At 43.2% G+C, this 15,463-nt stretch overlaps 1 protein-coding gene across 6 annotated transcripts in view; it reads left to right on the top strand.

The window, feature by feature from the left end:
• clip1a (CAP-GLY domain containing linker protein 1a) overlaps positions 1-15,463 on the top strand; it is a 68,692-nt gene that overhangs the window by 17,420 nt on the left and 35,809 nt on the right. For 3 of the 6 annotated variants that reach the window (XM_066689952.1, XM_066689951.1, XM_066689956.1), the window contains exons 2-10: positions 1,739-2,015; positions 3,477-4,039; positions 5,612-5,736; positions 6,089-6,305; positions 7,794-7,991; positions 8,347-8,450; positions 10,142-10,202; positions 12,792-12,896; positions 14,478-15,401. In XM_066689952.1, coding sequence (XP_066546049.1) covers positions 1,913-2,015; positions 3,477-4,039; positions 5,612-5,736; positions 6,089-6,305; positions 7,794-7,991; positions 8,347-8,450; positions 10,142-10,202; positions 12,792-12,896; positions 14,478-15,401 — 2,400 coding nt within the window. In that variant the 5' untranslated portion in view covers positions 1,739-1,912. The remainder of the gene's footprint in view (positions 1-1,738; positions 2,016-3,476; positions 4,040-5,611; positions 5,737-6,088; positions 6,306-7,793; positions 7,992-8,346; positions 8,451-10,141; positions 10,203-12,791; positions 12,897-14,477; positions 15,402-15,463) is intronic. The other 3 variants (XM_066689957.1, XM_066689953.1, XM_066689954.1) reach the window with 2 other exon arrangements.

Here is a 15,463-nt window from a genome sequence, read left to right as displayed (position 1 = left end):
TCTGTAGCAGGTTACCTGATATGTAAATGTAATGGAGAAACAATACCCCGGGCTCTAGTCAGGAGATTCACATTAATATTCTCCTCAGGCTGGCTGGCATGGTGGGGTGTTCATGTATACCAGGAGAGAACACACAGGACAGCTTATGTAGATCAGTAGAGCGGACTGCATTACCAGTGCTGAATATCAATATGTGTTTTATATCACTGCTTGATTGGCTGCATACTGTAGGCCTAACCTGCACAAGCAGTGCAGGATACGTGCAGCATCTCGTATTCTGGAGACGTGGAATAATTAATATGTTTGGAAATTCAGACCAGTTTTTTTTTTTTTTTAATTTTGTACATTACTTGTCTAGGGGACACCGGTAGCTCTAGGAGTGCTTAACCTATGAACGGGCTGATTTATGGCCACGGCCTAGGAGGAGCCTTCATTATGCCAGTGCCTACAGACATGGCTGACATGGCTGACAAGGATAACTTTGTCGGGGGAGTGGAAGTGCGCTACTTCACACTACTTGACTGAACGCCCTGTTCCAACTGTATCAGTCTTTCTCATTGGAAACCAATCAGTATCCGACTTCCTCCTGCTTTTCCAGCTGGAATGCTGCTGAGACGCCATAAGATTCCTGATCCATCACAGGAAGAGCCATGCCTATCCCAGCAGGGCACCTGTTACTGCCATACTGGAGCCTTGTGGGTCTTTGTGATTAGTCTGCAAATGAGTAAACAAATATGAAAGATGTCATGCTGCTTATTATTCAGATTTAGTATTCCTGGTTAATTTTTAAAGAACTAAAGCAATCTTCTTTTTTTTTGGGGGGGTTATGCCAGATTTTCCACACCTCCCCCTCATTTGACTTTTCCATTGTCCTCAGTGATTTATAAAGGGGCCCTGGATGATTCGTCCCAACACAATAGTTGGGAAGAGCTTCAAGGAGGCATTGTGTGCTTCCTGTTCTGGCTCTTTGATTTAGAATAATAGTAAAACAATGTGTGAAGATTAAGAGATGCAGAGACGCGTAGCACAGTTTGTATAGAGCAGAACACGGGGACTCTTGGTGATTGAGGGATGGGTGGAAATGTATCCTTCTCTTTTTCAGCTTTCAAAAATCTGTTATTTTATATAATGGCAATAACTATAATAGCAGTAATAATTATGATTTACCTTTGTATCATGCCTTCCTATTCGGCTGTAGTTAAGGCACATCTAGAGACACAGTGAAGCCCAGGAGACCCTGGCTGTCCCAGATGCAGGTTGGGGTTCCCTGGTGGGGTACTTGGTGTGCTACAATTAGGCAGATCTGTGTCCGTAATAAGACGGCTAGCCTTTGCACAGCTTGTTCCTCTGATGGTGTCCCTGCAGTTGTGATTAATGAGTGATCCTCCATCTCGAGTCAAAAGCAGAGAATACACCAGTCTTGTGGCAACCTGGAGTCCTGCCAGTTTTTTTTTGTTTTTTTTTAATTGGTCCCTCCCCTATTTGCGTAATAAAAAAATAAAATAAAAAAATGTACAGCCTCCATTTCACTTTGAAGTTGATCTCTTAATTATAGGCCTTTGTGTTTTATTTTGTCTAAGGTTTGTGTGCGTGTCTGTCTGTGTGTGTCTGTTGCTTAATGATCCTATTAACAATACAGTCAGGCAGCCAGCCCTTTTGTGTGCCTGCTCCAACCCTCACTGTCGTCTCCTTTTCAGCCGGTGTCACACTCATGCGATTCTCTCCTCTCTCCTGGCAGGTTTTTTTTTTTTTTTGTTTGTTTAGTTTTTTTTTTTCCCCCTTTCTTTTTGAAACCTTCTTTGCCAAAGACGGGTGCCGTATCCGAGCGGAGTAGTTGAGTCCATGGTCGGGAAGGGATAGCCCCCACTGACAGACAAAGGCCAGCAGACTCCCACAGCACAAAGGGGAAAACATGAGCCTGCTGAAACCCAGTGGGTTGAAAGCACCCAGCAAGATCGCCAAACCTGCAGGTGCTGCAGCCAAGACCTCGACCTCCTCCTCCTCCTCCTCCTCTGGTAAGAGCCTGACTCGCTGACACTTCTTCTGTCCTAACAGGAGCATCCAAGTGTCTGAGCAAATGAACATTTCATAGACAAGCCTATATTTATTTCCCCAATGTCTTTCAGTTGGGTATTGGAGAATATTGAACAATGTCTCAAATAGTATTTATACTATTATTAATAATAATAATAATAATAATAATAATAATAATAATAATATCAATTGTTGTTCATCATAATCATTTTACTGACACCACCTTTGTTTAAGCATAATTACAGTTATGTAAATAAGGGTAAGGAAAGTGTTGACATTCTTAACTGAAGCTTTATCCACAGTGATTCATAGTTATTTACATAGTGTCTACCCTGATTCGTCTACTGGATCATCGCATTCTGCCAAATTTTATCCATATAGACTGTTATAATGACTTGAATTTAAATGCCTGTTTTGAAATCGAAACACTCTCCCTAAAGGGTAAAGCAGCCAACTGCTTTATTCCCCTTCCTGCTATCACCAGCCTGGTGATGAATAGTAATGAACAGTGTTTAAAGGTCGCGACATTATGTATTTTTTCCTGTTGTGTGTCCCTTACTTTCATCATGATTTGTGCTGTAAATGGGGAAAAAAAAAAAATGAAGAGATGTAAAGATTTGAGTTCCCGTGTCATTTTCAACCTCATCCCAGGCATGGCATGTGGCACGTGTCTTGAGTACATATGGATTGGACATGTAAGTCTTTAGTCTGACCAGCACAGGCCTGCCAGAGGGATTAACATAGACCAGCTGTGTGGCTTGCATGGCGGTGTTATGACGATTAAAGGATTAATACATTTTATCAGTTGCAGTGTGAAAAACAAAACAAAAACGACAACAAAAAAAACAATTAAAAAAACACATTAACTGTTGGTATCCACGGAAACTGCATGCCTCCAGCTTCAGACATTCTTTCTTGCAGCACGGTGTGGGGATGCACAGAGTTTTGTTTACTGTGATTTAATATGGAGAGCTGCAGCCGTGTCTCCACTGTGGCTTCGGCGCTCGGAATGAGAATGTGTCGAGTACTCGGTTTGGAATGCAGATTAAACGCTTTTTCTTAAATGACAGTGATGGGCTATTGAAAGTCTGTGACACAAGGGGCCCTTTGCATGTATAGGACGGAGAGTGAAAGAAGACCGACTTGATATTTTCTTACTGTTAGGTACAGTACTGTGCAGAGGGTTTTTTGATATTTATGTATTATAATTTTTTTGTTCTTGCAGGGTTTGCATACAGTTGAATAAATAGTAAAAAAAAAATTTAATATTCACCAGTAACTGTCCTTGTTTTTGTTTTTTTTGTTTTTTAGAGGAGAAAATTTTATTGTTTTTTTTAGTCAACAATTCAAGGCACCCATGCTGTTTACCATTGACTGTATGTGGGATAAGGGGATGTAATCTTATCTGCTGTGTTACTCACCTGCTTCCCTTTCCTCTCCAGCTCCTGCCAAGCAGGCCCCTGCGGATAAGTCCTCCCCGATCCCGGGCTCCTCCGAGGCCCAGGAGGAGGTGGTGGACGATTTCCAAGTTGGCGAGCGGGTGTGGGTGAACGGGAACAAGCCTGGCTTCATTCAGTTCCTAGGAGAGACACAGTTTGCCCCAGGCCAGTGGGCGGGGATTGTTTTGGATGAGCCAATCGGGAAGAACGATGGTTCGGTGGCGGGGGTGCGGTACTTCCAGTGCGAAGCCCAGCGGGGCATCTTCACCCGGCCCTCCAAGCTGGCACGCTGCGCCCAGGGGGAGGGTGAGGCCAATGGCACGCAGGCAGCCCCTGCGTCACGTGCCACCTCGCCCATCTCCAACTCCGCCAGCCTGACCTCCCCGCCACCGGCGCCTAGCACCCCTGCCGCACCTGCCACCACCTCTCAAAACACCCCCAGCACCCCTGTGACTGCCACGCCCAGCAACCTGACCCGCACTGCAAGTGAGTCCGTGTCTAATCTCTCTGAGGCCGGCTCTGTGAAGAAGGGCGAGCGTGAGCTCAAGATGGGAGACCGTGTGCTGGTAAGGCCTTGCTTCTCTATGGATGGTGTGCCACTGTGGTCTTTCCCACCTAGAACTGCTTTAGATGATGGCAGAGCTGTTTTTTTGGGGCGATTGTAGAATGCCAAAACTGCAAACTTTATACTTGTACAGCTACAGCCATCTCGGAATTTGATGGGTGTAACCGATATGTTTTATGAGTGTAGGGTACTAAACAGAAATATGAAGTGGGATTCTAGGAATGAGGAAGGAAATTGTTTCATAGTCGGCACTGAAAGCTAGTCTGGAAAGTTTTTTTTTTTTTTTTTTTTTTCTTCTTTCCCCCTTTTTATTTGACCAATGATTAGGTCTTGAGAAATCAATGAATTCTGAACCACATGTCTATAAACCTCAAAACGGCAAAGGCCCAAACACTGCTTATAAAGCGAGCGTCACATTAGCAATCATACCCATAAGATGCTTGACAGTTGCATTTAATTTGCCTTCAAATTCAGTTCAAATTCAAATTCAGGTGTTCAGGAAGAATCTATTTGCGGTCACTGTTTATCTATGCTTTGTGTCTGTGCTTACCCTGCACGTTTTTATCATGTGAAGAGAAAAGAAAGAAGTCTCATTCTGGGCATTACATTTATACATGTATTATTTAAGTATACCCTGTCAGCACCAGTTAAGTGTACAGTTTCCAAACCACAGCCAAATTATTAGTCTCAAAGCAGAGTTTTGTTTTTAGGTTTTTTTTTTTTTGTTTTTTTTTTTTTTTAATCTTTCCCCATGGCGGTATTTATGTGGATTTCGCCAGAGTCACACTGACCACAGTGCTCGTAATCCTGAAAAAATGCAGTCACAAGCTGTCCTCTCTAATGCCGTCCTGCCTTCCCTTGTGGAGTCCTCCAGCCTGCCCACTCTCCCTCCTTCTCCTTCCTTCCCTCGCTGTCGGCCTCCTGCACTTATCCTCTATGTCCTGCTGTGAGAAGGATTGAACTCAAGCTAATTCCCTCTGCCAGTGTCTGTGCACATCATTAGCCATTTAAAATATGCTTCCCTCACCCCCCCCCCCCCCCATGTGTGTGTATACACACACAGACAGACATTGACACATTTAATTTTACTTGAACGAGGAAAAGGAACCCAAGTCAATGGGGTCGTTCTGAAGACCGCCTTCCTTCCTGGATAACCTTATTTGACTGTGTGCTTGTTTGCACAGGAAACTGCGCAGATCTACACAGCCCAGAATAAACTGAGTTTCTGAATTTCTCTAGCGATCGTCATAGCCTTCAAGTACTGTCAACTTAACCCCTGAACCGAGCCAAGCAATTCTGTCTGTGTGTTGTATAGGAAGTGTAACCTGAGTATACTTCCACTACTGAACAAGTTGGAGATGCACATTACCAAGTATATGGTGCTTTGTATAAAGGTGTCAGTGAAATGATTTGATGGCATTATGTCCTGCACCGAATATTGGGGATGGAGTATATTGCAAAAATAAACCTGTATGGCAACTTGAGTTGACATGCAAGTTTCTCCCTCCACCCTTGCGTGTCTCTGACCTTTGTCCAGCTTTCCTTACAACTGTACTGGTCTCTGTCGGGGCAGGTGGGGGGCACCAAGGCCGGGGTGGTGCGGTTCCTGGGGGAAACGGACTTTGCCAAAGGGGAGTGGTGCGGAGTGGAGCTCGATGAACCGCTGGGCAAGAACGACGGAGCGGTTGCTGGAACCAGGTACCCTGTCCATTGCACATGCTCCGGGTGCATGTGGTCTGAGCTTGGCGTACTGCCCCTGGTTGGGTGAGGGAGGATCCCAACACTGATAATAAACACTGCATGCTCATGGGTGTGGGCCTCTCTCAAGGGCGTAGTTTTGACTGTCATTTCAATCTGGCAAGACAGGTTTGTCAGTGTTATCAGATGTGTGGGTTTAATAGTTCTTACTGTCGTCATAATAAGATATTGTCCCTTTGAATGCTTTAAAAATGCTGCCCTTCCTTCAATGTGTAATTCATGAATTGCTTTCTGCATTATTATTGTTTCTCACTCATTTTTATTACGTCTTGTTCCCACTTCTTTTATCCAGATACTTTCAGTGCCAGCCTAAGTATGGGCTGTTTGCTCCAGTTCACAAGGTCAGCAGAATTGGGTTTCCCTCCACCACGCCGGCCAAGTCCAAGACCACCGTGCGGAAGCTGGTGACCACCCCCTCGGCCCTGAAGCGCAGCCCCAGCGCCTCCTCCATCAGCTCGCTCAGCTCAGTCGCCTCATCTGTGAGCGGCAAGCCCAGCCGCACCGGCCTGGTGAGGGACAGCTCTACACATGCACACATGCACACACGCGCACACTTAAATTTAACACCTCCTGGCCCAAAACTTGTCCCCTTCCTGAAAATAATGTTGGGGCCAATGACAAATAAGGTTTTCAAAATGAAATAATGGTATTTTTTTTTTATATAAGATTTCTGATTTTACCACCCGAGAAATGTCAGGTGGCACAATTGTATATTAATTTAAAAAATATATACTTTTAATGTATTTCTTACAACTGGATACAAGTACATATGAATCATTGTACTGTCTAAAATATAAGACGTACTAAATGTCCCTTTCAATTCTTTATTTATGGGGCTTTTATTACATTTCTTAGTAACGAACACTTATGTTTTTAAGCATCCAATTTCCCACGGGGAGAAAAACTTTTTTTAAATTGTAAACTTGAATGAAAGTTGATGTTTTAAAATATAAATTTGCTGGTTGCACCACCTGACCATGACTGGTTGTGCCACCTGATATGCTCAATAATTGATTATCACAAAATAACAAAAGTTCATGCATTTTATTCTGGTTTCTTTTGGCTTTTAACCCCATTTTTGCTTGTTATAAACTTCTTAGACTAAGTTTTTATATATATATTTTTTTATATTACATTTTTAATATGGACCTTAAGGAATACAGGTATGTGACACCTATCAAATGAAAATAGACCAACTGTGCTATAATTTTCTGCATGCATTCTGCATTTCAGAAATGTGTTTTTGAAATTGAAATATTTTACCTTTTCCTCCATTTAAAGTGTAAGGAACATTTTGAGATGAAAAATTTGTTGAAATCCCACTCAAACTTAAATTTGTAGATGTTGTTGGGTGAAAATAGCCTAAGAAATGAAGGGATAATGTGCAATTGAAATAACCTAACCTATGCAGAAAAGTTTTTAAAGAAAATTTGTAAATCAAAATCACTGTTTTTATTAAATACAGAAGGCATTGTTTTCTGAACACGCATAAAATAGTAATGTAAAAATAAGTTTTCTATATGAAATGCATGAATTTATAAACCTGACCATAAATTCAGTGTATTAAATACATTAACTAGAAAACAGTCTTTAATGTATGACTGTCACTGGACTGGAGGTTCACAATGAGATGAGATCATTTATTTAGTTCAGGTGTTTCTTTTGAAACAAAAATGAATTAAAATAGATCCACTTAAATAGCTTCATACAGAAAGATTATTATGATCATTCAAATGTATTTAATATATTCAAAAACATGAATTAACATGCCGTTCTCTTATTTTAGCTCCATCTTCGTTTCAAATTTAATGTAGGACTTGGGAACACCTTGACTGGGTTTCACTTGGTGCTTTGCATATGTGCTAGAGTTCCTTTTATGTAAACACCACAAACTGCCATTTTAGTCTCCTGAGCTGACAGTAAGCAGAAGCAGCATCTTTTGTCTGCTTTCATCTGTCTGCTGAGTCGCTGACTCTCTCTGTCTCTCTGTCTCTCAGCTGACGGAGACGTCATCGCGCTATGCCAGGAAAATCTCGGGCACCACGGCCCTGCAGGAAGCCTTGAAGGAGAAGCAGCAGCACATCGAACAGCTCCTGGCCGAGCGCGACGTGGAGCGGGCGGAGGTTGCCAAGGCAACCAGCCACGTGGGGGAGATCGAGCAGGAGCTCTCCCTGATCAGAGATGGCCATGAGCAGGTGAGGGCTGTGACCTGCTGCCCCACAATGTCAGCGCTGCACTGCCACTCGATGTCCGTCTCGCCTGTTGCTTGAGTCCTGTCGGCCACAGAAGGGTCACTGTTGAGCACCAGCCAAGGAAACCCTGGCCAGTGTAGAACCCACCAAACTCTCGCCCCCTGTGGAATCGCAGCATAGCCCAGATTTGCACCAGCAGTGTCTGAACTTTAGAAGTTTAGTTTGTTCCTTAAATTCCTTTTCCATTTTTTCTCTTTAGATTGTATGTACATATTTTGTCGAGCAGTTGTGATCAGATTAATGGTCCAGGCTGTGGAAATTCAGGTCGTCTCTCTCTCTGGTTTGTGTTCTCTCCCAGTATGTGCTGGAGATGGAGGCCAAGATGGACCAGCTGCGCACCCTGGTGGAGGCTGCTGACAAGGATAAAGTGGAGCTGCTCAACCAGCTGGAGGAGGAGAAGAGGTGAGGGGACAGGAGATAAGGCGGTAGGGCTAGGGTCACATTTGCATTGCCCCCCATGCACAGTGCCTGGGGAAGTGTTATTATGTATAGAAGTCCAGCGCATGGAAGGTGTTCAACCTGAACCTCATCCAGGGTTACCTCCAGAGAGGTGAGGCAGCAGTTCTAGTCAATTCCCAGCAGCACTTTCAATTTCCCCTCACACACTTTGCCCTGTCTGCATTTGTATGATCATGGGTGAGGTTTTCTGTGATGCTTTCATATCGATCAGTGGAAGCTGCCTCTTTCAGCCCTTCATGTAATGTTGTTTTGGATGAGGCATCGATTATCTTTGTTCCTGCACTCAAAGGGGTGTTGCCCTACAGTGTCAGCCAATCAGTACAAATCTTGACCATCTTTCCCTTTACAAAATGAACTTGTTAATCTGAAATTACAGTTCCTAATGACTTTGAAAGTTCTAAGCATTTTTACAAGACTCTTGGTTTTGGGTTCACTTTAATAGATAATCACTCATGTTGGGTAGAGGGAGTAAGGGGTGTGTGAACCATTTCTGCTGAATAATTAAGGGGAAAGTAGTAGAAAACTGAATTTCGCAGTTTTGTAACACTCAGTTCTGCTTTATAGTAAAAAACAACCGGCAGAAGTACTGCATGAACATAGTGAAAAGCAACAGACGACTTGTAACTAGCCTATGATCATAATTTGTTGTTCATGTTCATGTTACTGATTTTTCCTTTTTTTAAATAGATTTTAATCATTAGTTCAAACAATATGCTCATGCCTGTGAACAACAAACAGTTCTAATGTGCATGTGCAATAGCATAGTCCACCATGGGACATAATACAATAAATAATAACTTACCCTGGCAATTTATTTTTTTTATTTTAGTATTTGGGTAACAAAATCAAAGCCTTTAATAGAACCAATATATTGCTGCCATTGTCATGAACCATACACAAAACATCAATGCAAAGTATTGCTCATAAGTGTCCTCGATTCCATTGTTATGTGCACAGTTACAGTAATATAAGCATCCATTGTCACCCGATGTCCAGAGATAGATATAATTTTCATACTCTCATTGAATTTTTTACTAGACACTAACACAGGATGGAATTGTGTACTGGGGTTAAAAATGTATACGGTTTTGAAATCCCTGCCCATGAATTACTGAAACCGGATGTACATCTTTCACAACAAATGCTATTTGATTTGCAGTTATTTCCTGTTTAGAGAAATGTATTGTAGAGAATGAAAATTCTAATATGTTTGACTGACTTTGTCACTTACTGGACTGCACTACCACTTGTTTGACTTTCAGCTGACCGGTTTTTATTTCATTTTATGTATTTTAGTAAATGGTGTGAAAGGTCATGTGACCATTCTGGTTTGTCAAATACCAGCCCTGAGATCCACAACACCTGTAATTATTTGACTGTTTGACCCTCTGGTGCTAGCCCTAGTATAGAGCCCATTGAGATTGAACTAGTCTGACTGATGGATCAGCGGCTACACTGTGCACTTTCGCAAGAGGCTTCCTCCACTCCTGAATGGGTATTCCAGCTCTATACGTAACCCTGAGTGGGGGGAAATGGGTAGATTTTAATTATTTTAAACAAATGATAATGACTCAAAACTAAATTTAAGAATGGGCCGCACTGGTGTGTTTTGACTGAGTTGTTGTCCCTAACAGGAGAGTGGAGGACCTGCAGTTCCGCGTGGAAGAAGCTTGCATTACCAAAGGAGATCTGGAGGTAAACGGACACCCTGAAACACGGAGCCTAAGGATAAATACATGCAGGCAGGGTTGGGGTTGTGTCCACCTTTTCAATTTCAATTCCCTTTTACAGACTTGTTCCAAATTCCAATTACAGTTCTTTTTGCCATTCATCTAAATGGATCTTGTTGGAATTGGAACTGAATTGCAAATGGAATTGGGATGGAAAAATTGAAATGGAGCTCATCCCTGCACACAGGCCAGGGAACTGGACTCCACTTAGATGGGCAGTGTAGGAAACCAGAGCTGTGCCTCCAGGGATTTTTATTTTTCTCATTTTTTCTTCAGCCTTTTTTTAATTTTTTGGCTCAGCTTGGCATCTCCAGCTGGGTGGTGGCAACGGTGGCTCTGTCTTTCTAATTATATCTGCTTTGTTTTTCTTTTCTTTAAAAAACAAACAAACAACAAAACTAAAAGATCAACAATGCTTTGCTTATTTTTAATACCTAATACACTGTACACATCATTTCCTAATCTGAAGAGATTTGCAATGGTCAAAACTGGCAGCTTTTGGTTTAGTTTGGTTTAGTTTTCTTGGTCTCCTTAGAATAGTTTGTCAGTTAGTGGGTGGCTTAGCTCCCAATGATTTATACTGTCTGGTAAGATTTAATTGTTGGTGTTTATAATATAAGTGAAATTCAGGAACTCTTGCATGAGTTTTCCCTCTTCGAGTGAACAGCACACACTTCAATAAACTGATACATTCTCCCCATGAGAGGAGTTCAGGGCAGCACAGAGAAATGGAGAATGTATAGTGTTGGGAGATTTAGCAATATCTGCCCAGAGGAAGAATGGAAACAAGATGAGATCAATAGTGGAATTGTGGTTTCTGTCTGTGCCCTCTATCTTCAGTATTGAGTGTTACAGGATCTGGCTGCACAGGAGTCCTGATTTTAGATATGACCACCGGGGCAAGTTAAGATACTGATCAAAATGCATTAAAACTCCAAAGGGTCGTATGATTGTACCATAGCATAGTAAGATTGCTTTGGCTTAAGGAAAAGTTTTATATATCTAAAGCGAAGGTTTCTGCTGAGCGGCTTTTTCCTTACTGCTGTAGTTGCTGCGCTGCCGTTTTCCCAAAGGCAGATGGCATTCTGAACAATAAGTGGTCCTGAAAGAGCCAGCCAGCACTTACTAAAACCTTTTAGTATCGACAGTCTGTGAGGTGGTGATTTGTGAAAAGGAATTAAGACAAAATAGAACCAAACCCTGCCAGTTTTCTCTGCAATGTTGGGTGTCTGTAATGGCGTAAAAAAGCATCATACTCTAAATTTGAAAACATAATTACCCTTCAGGTTAACCTGACACTCTCATCCACATGGCCTTTATAAAAACCTTTTATTTTTTTCCTTTGGTGGACATCTACTTTGTCATGTCAGCTGAATTGACTGCTTGTGCCAGGGGATAACCGCAAGCAATTAAAACCAAATGCATATTTTACAGCATCCATCCCGTTATGCCATTACGGGGACATACTGTACCAATTCATAAGGTGTTTTTTTTTTTTCAGTACAGAATTTCTAGGAAATGTTGCCATTTTGCCAAAGACATCCTACGTTGAAATTGCGTTTTAATCCGACAGGTTTCTCACTGATATGATTATAACACTAACTGCACAGGTCTCAGCACTGACTTTATTAATTGTATGCATGTGGCTTTCAAAATTTGATATTTTTAAAATTCTGTATTGATGATAACACACTGTTATGCTGTAAACCCTTCAATGAAAGTGATGTATTTACTGCCTTTTGCATGGTATCTGTGGGGGCACCTGGGCTGGCTGGCAGTGCCAACCATCACAGCCAAGTGCACCAAATTACTGATACCATACCACTATCACACAGATTTCAATTTATTAATTTTATTAATTTTTGTATTCCAATATTCATCCAGCCCTATTATTTTTTAAGTCATTTTTAGTTCAATTTTACATTTCAAAAAAAAAAAAAAAAAATTAAATTTTTTTCACAAATTGAAAACGTGCTTCTGGGGGTTTATGGTATTTATATTCATAACATGTCTAATATCCACTGGACACAAAAAAGGCTTTAGCAATGCTTTAGAATAAGTGGCGTGAATATAGACAATAGTAACTCGCACCCTCCTATAGATAAGGGTTCAATACTCATTATCCATAGGAAAGTGCAGAGTCCTTTTTAAAGCCTGGATAGCTGACATTTTACAGGCATGCTCACAGCTGCTTATTTTAATGTGTGGCCAGTCTTTTTTAATTTTTAATTTCCCCCTATCTTGCTTAAAAAAAAAAAAAAAAAAAAAAAAAAATGCTTACTGCATGATTCTTTTGTCTACATATCTTTCTCTTCTGTCCTTGTGATCATCGTCTCATCATCTGATCACATCCAAAACAAATTCATCCATTCCCCCTGAGCATCTCCCCAACTCCTCCCCCATCCACCCCCTCTCACATTCCTCTCCCGCTGCATCCCCCGTCTCTACCGGTGAAAGGTGCTGGCAGCACGGCCTGCATGTGGCTCTCCTCCCATCGTGCTGGCATGTGATGGTGGCACTGGTGTGTTCTCTTCCTCTCCCTCTTTACTAACAGACGCAGACCAAACTGGAGCATGCCCGCATTAAGGAGCTTGAACAGAGCCTGCTCTTTGAAAAGACCAAAGCTGACAAACTCCAGAGAGAGTTAGAAGACACTAGGGTAATGGATCTTGCTCTGTCCAGACGGGGGGGGCGGGGGTAAAATAAACCAGCAAACAAAAAAAAAACGGCCCCGTTGGGATACCCTGCCCTGAGTTTGAGAGGGGGGTGAAGGGAGGTAGAACTTTTCTCTTCTAGGTTAGAATATACTTTATACTTTATTTTCATTTTATTTTTTTAGTCGGGCTCATAAAAGCAGCCAAACGCGAACCTGAAGGGTGAATTCCACTTGCCCATTTTGAAAGGCATATGTCAAATGAATAGGCTATCCCTCTGACCTGGTCCTGTCGGAAAACAAGCGCACCTTCTACATTCCTTGATCCTGTCCTTTTTGCAGTAAATGTTGAATGTTTATCAGTGGTAGTGGGACTCAAATGCTTTCAGTCCTGAGATCAGTATCTCGGCCTGTATCCCAGTCCTTGAGTGTCATAGTTTCTGTCCTCTGCCTTAAATAATAGTTGTCCAGTTCATAGTTATTTTTTTCAAAATAAGTTGAGTAAATCTGAGCCCACAATGTAATTTGATTTATTTTTTATCTTGAATATTACATTTGTATGTAAATGTAGCCCGTAACTGAAAATCACAGAGGCCAGAGAAAATAAATTAATAAGGTGTGTATGCCGACAGATTTTTCCAGTCTATTGGAAATCTAAAACGATTACAGACTTAAATATTTGGGAATTCGTGTTCATGTATCGGGCTGCTCAGCTGTTGGCCTGTCCAATGCTTATGTCTCAGGACCTGAGTAATTGATTCATATTAAAAATGTATAATAATGTCAACACAGAAGACATTCTCTCAGGGATTTGAACCAGGATTCTCAGAACGCCATTCCAGACCAGGATTCTGTTCCAAACAGACCCTAAACTGACACATTGTTCTTTTCAGGAGGAGGGTGGGAGGTGGAGAGGGGAGGGGTCCTTTGAGAATGGCTGTGTGCCTGTTCTGATGCCTGCGTTTGTGTTCCACTGGTCTTGGCGTCTGCCCTGTTTTCCTGCTGCTCCACTGCACTGTGCCTGAGTTGCCCTCAGCTCCTATGGGCCCTTGCTGGTGGCCCTGGGTGGCTCGGGGCTCCTTCTGCCTGCCTCTTCCAGCTCTCCTGCTTACCTGGGGTTCTCCTGCTACCAGCTCCTTCCTTCTCCCTGGGCATCTGTTTTTGCTGTAGACCCCTTTTTTCTGGTGCTTCCTAGGAGCCTGTGGTGCAGAAGGTGGCAGAATCTCTACCTCTACAGTCATTTCTTAACCTCCCCTCGTTCCTGTTTAATCGGAAGGCCACTCCATGAAATCACCCATTAAGTTAGCTGCCTCTTATGGTGCAGCTGATGTCTCACCTCCCCTTTTCCATTTCCAGTTTTTCTCTTCAGCAGGCCTCTAAAGAGTAAGGCTGCCGGCAGCTGTTTTAGAGGTTTGTTTAGGGCCTGCTCGGAACAGCCAGCTGAACTGAAATGGCTCTGGGCAAGAGCTGGGCAGTAATTCCAAAGGATGTTAAGCATCCTATTAGTCTTTGCAACTTTAATCTGTCCAGGGGGGAAAAAAAAGAATGTATGTATAGCTTTTGAGAGAGGGATGTGATGTTCTGTAGGTAGCCACTGTGTCTGAGAAGTCCCGCATCATGGAGCTAGAGAGGGACCTGAATCTGCGCATGAAAGAGGTCACAGATCTTCGACACAGACTAGATGCTTCCCAAGGGTCTGCAGACGCCGGTTCTTCTGTCCCGCTGCTGGAGGAGCTGAACTCGCTGAGAGAGCAGCTAGTCTCCCTGAGCAAAGATCACCAAAGTGAACTTCATGCGCTGAAAGAGAAACTTGAGAGCTCCGAGCAGGGGCATCAGCAGGAACTGGCCCAGGTGCACGCCTCAGGCGACAAGCTCTCCAAAGAGAACGATCTGCTGAAGACCAGACTGAGCCATGCCGACAAAGAGAACTCTGATGTCATCGAGCTGTGGCGGTCAAAACTGGAGTCGGCCATCGCCTCCCACCAGCAAGCCATGCAGGAGCTCAAGGTGTCCTTCAGCAAGGGGGCTGGCGCTCAGTCCGCAGAGCTTGTCGAGATGAAGAGCAGCCTGGAGAGGATCAAGCTGGAGCACAAGATGGAGTTGGAGAACATCAGGGCCAAGCGCGACACTGAGAACACTGCCCGCTTCAAGGAGATCGAGGACCTTAAAGCCAGGCTGCTGGAGGCCACTGAGGAGAAGGAGAAGCTGGTGGAGAATCTCAGGACCAACCTTGAGAATGCAGAGGAGCAGCACCTGGTGGAGATGGAGGATGTCCTGGGCAAGCTGCACAACACAGAGATTAAGGTAAAGGAGCTGGAAGAGCAGGAGACCAGGGCCAGAGAGCAGGCCAAAGTTATAGAAGGCCTGAAGGAGCAAGTCACAGCCACCGAGGAGAAACTTGCAGTGCTGGAAACCCTCCGCCAACAGCAGGCTGCAGGTAACCAGGAGATCCAGAGTCTGAGAGCCAAGCTGGAGGTGGCAGAGGCTCTGTCACACACTCAGGGCAGCAAGGTATGTCATGCCATCCCATCCCATCATCCTCTGTAGCCATTGCCTTTTTATTTCATTGTTCG

This window comes from Amia ocellicauda, chromosome 17 (assembly GCF_036373705.1).
Source record: "Amia ocellicauda isolate fAmiCal2 chromosome 17, fAmiCal2.hap1, whole genome shotgun sequence".
In the NCBI taxonomy this organism is placed as follows: Eukaryota; Metazoa; Chordata; class Actinopteri; order Amiiformes; family Amiidae; genus Amia; species Amia ocellicauda.
This window is presented reverse-complemented; position numbering and strand designations above follow the sequence as displayed.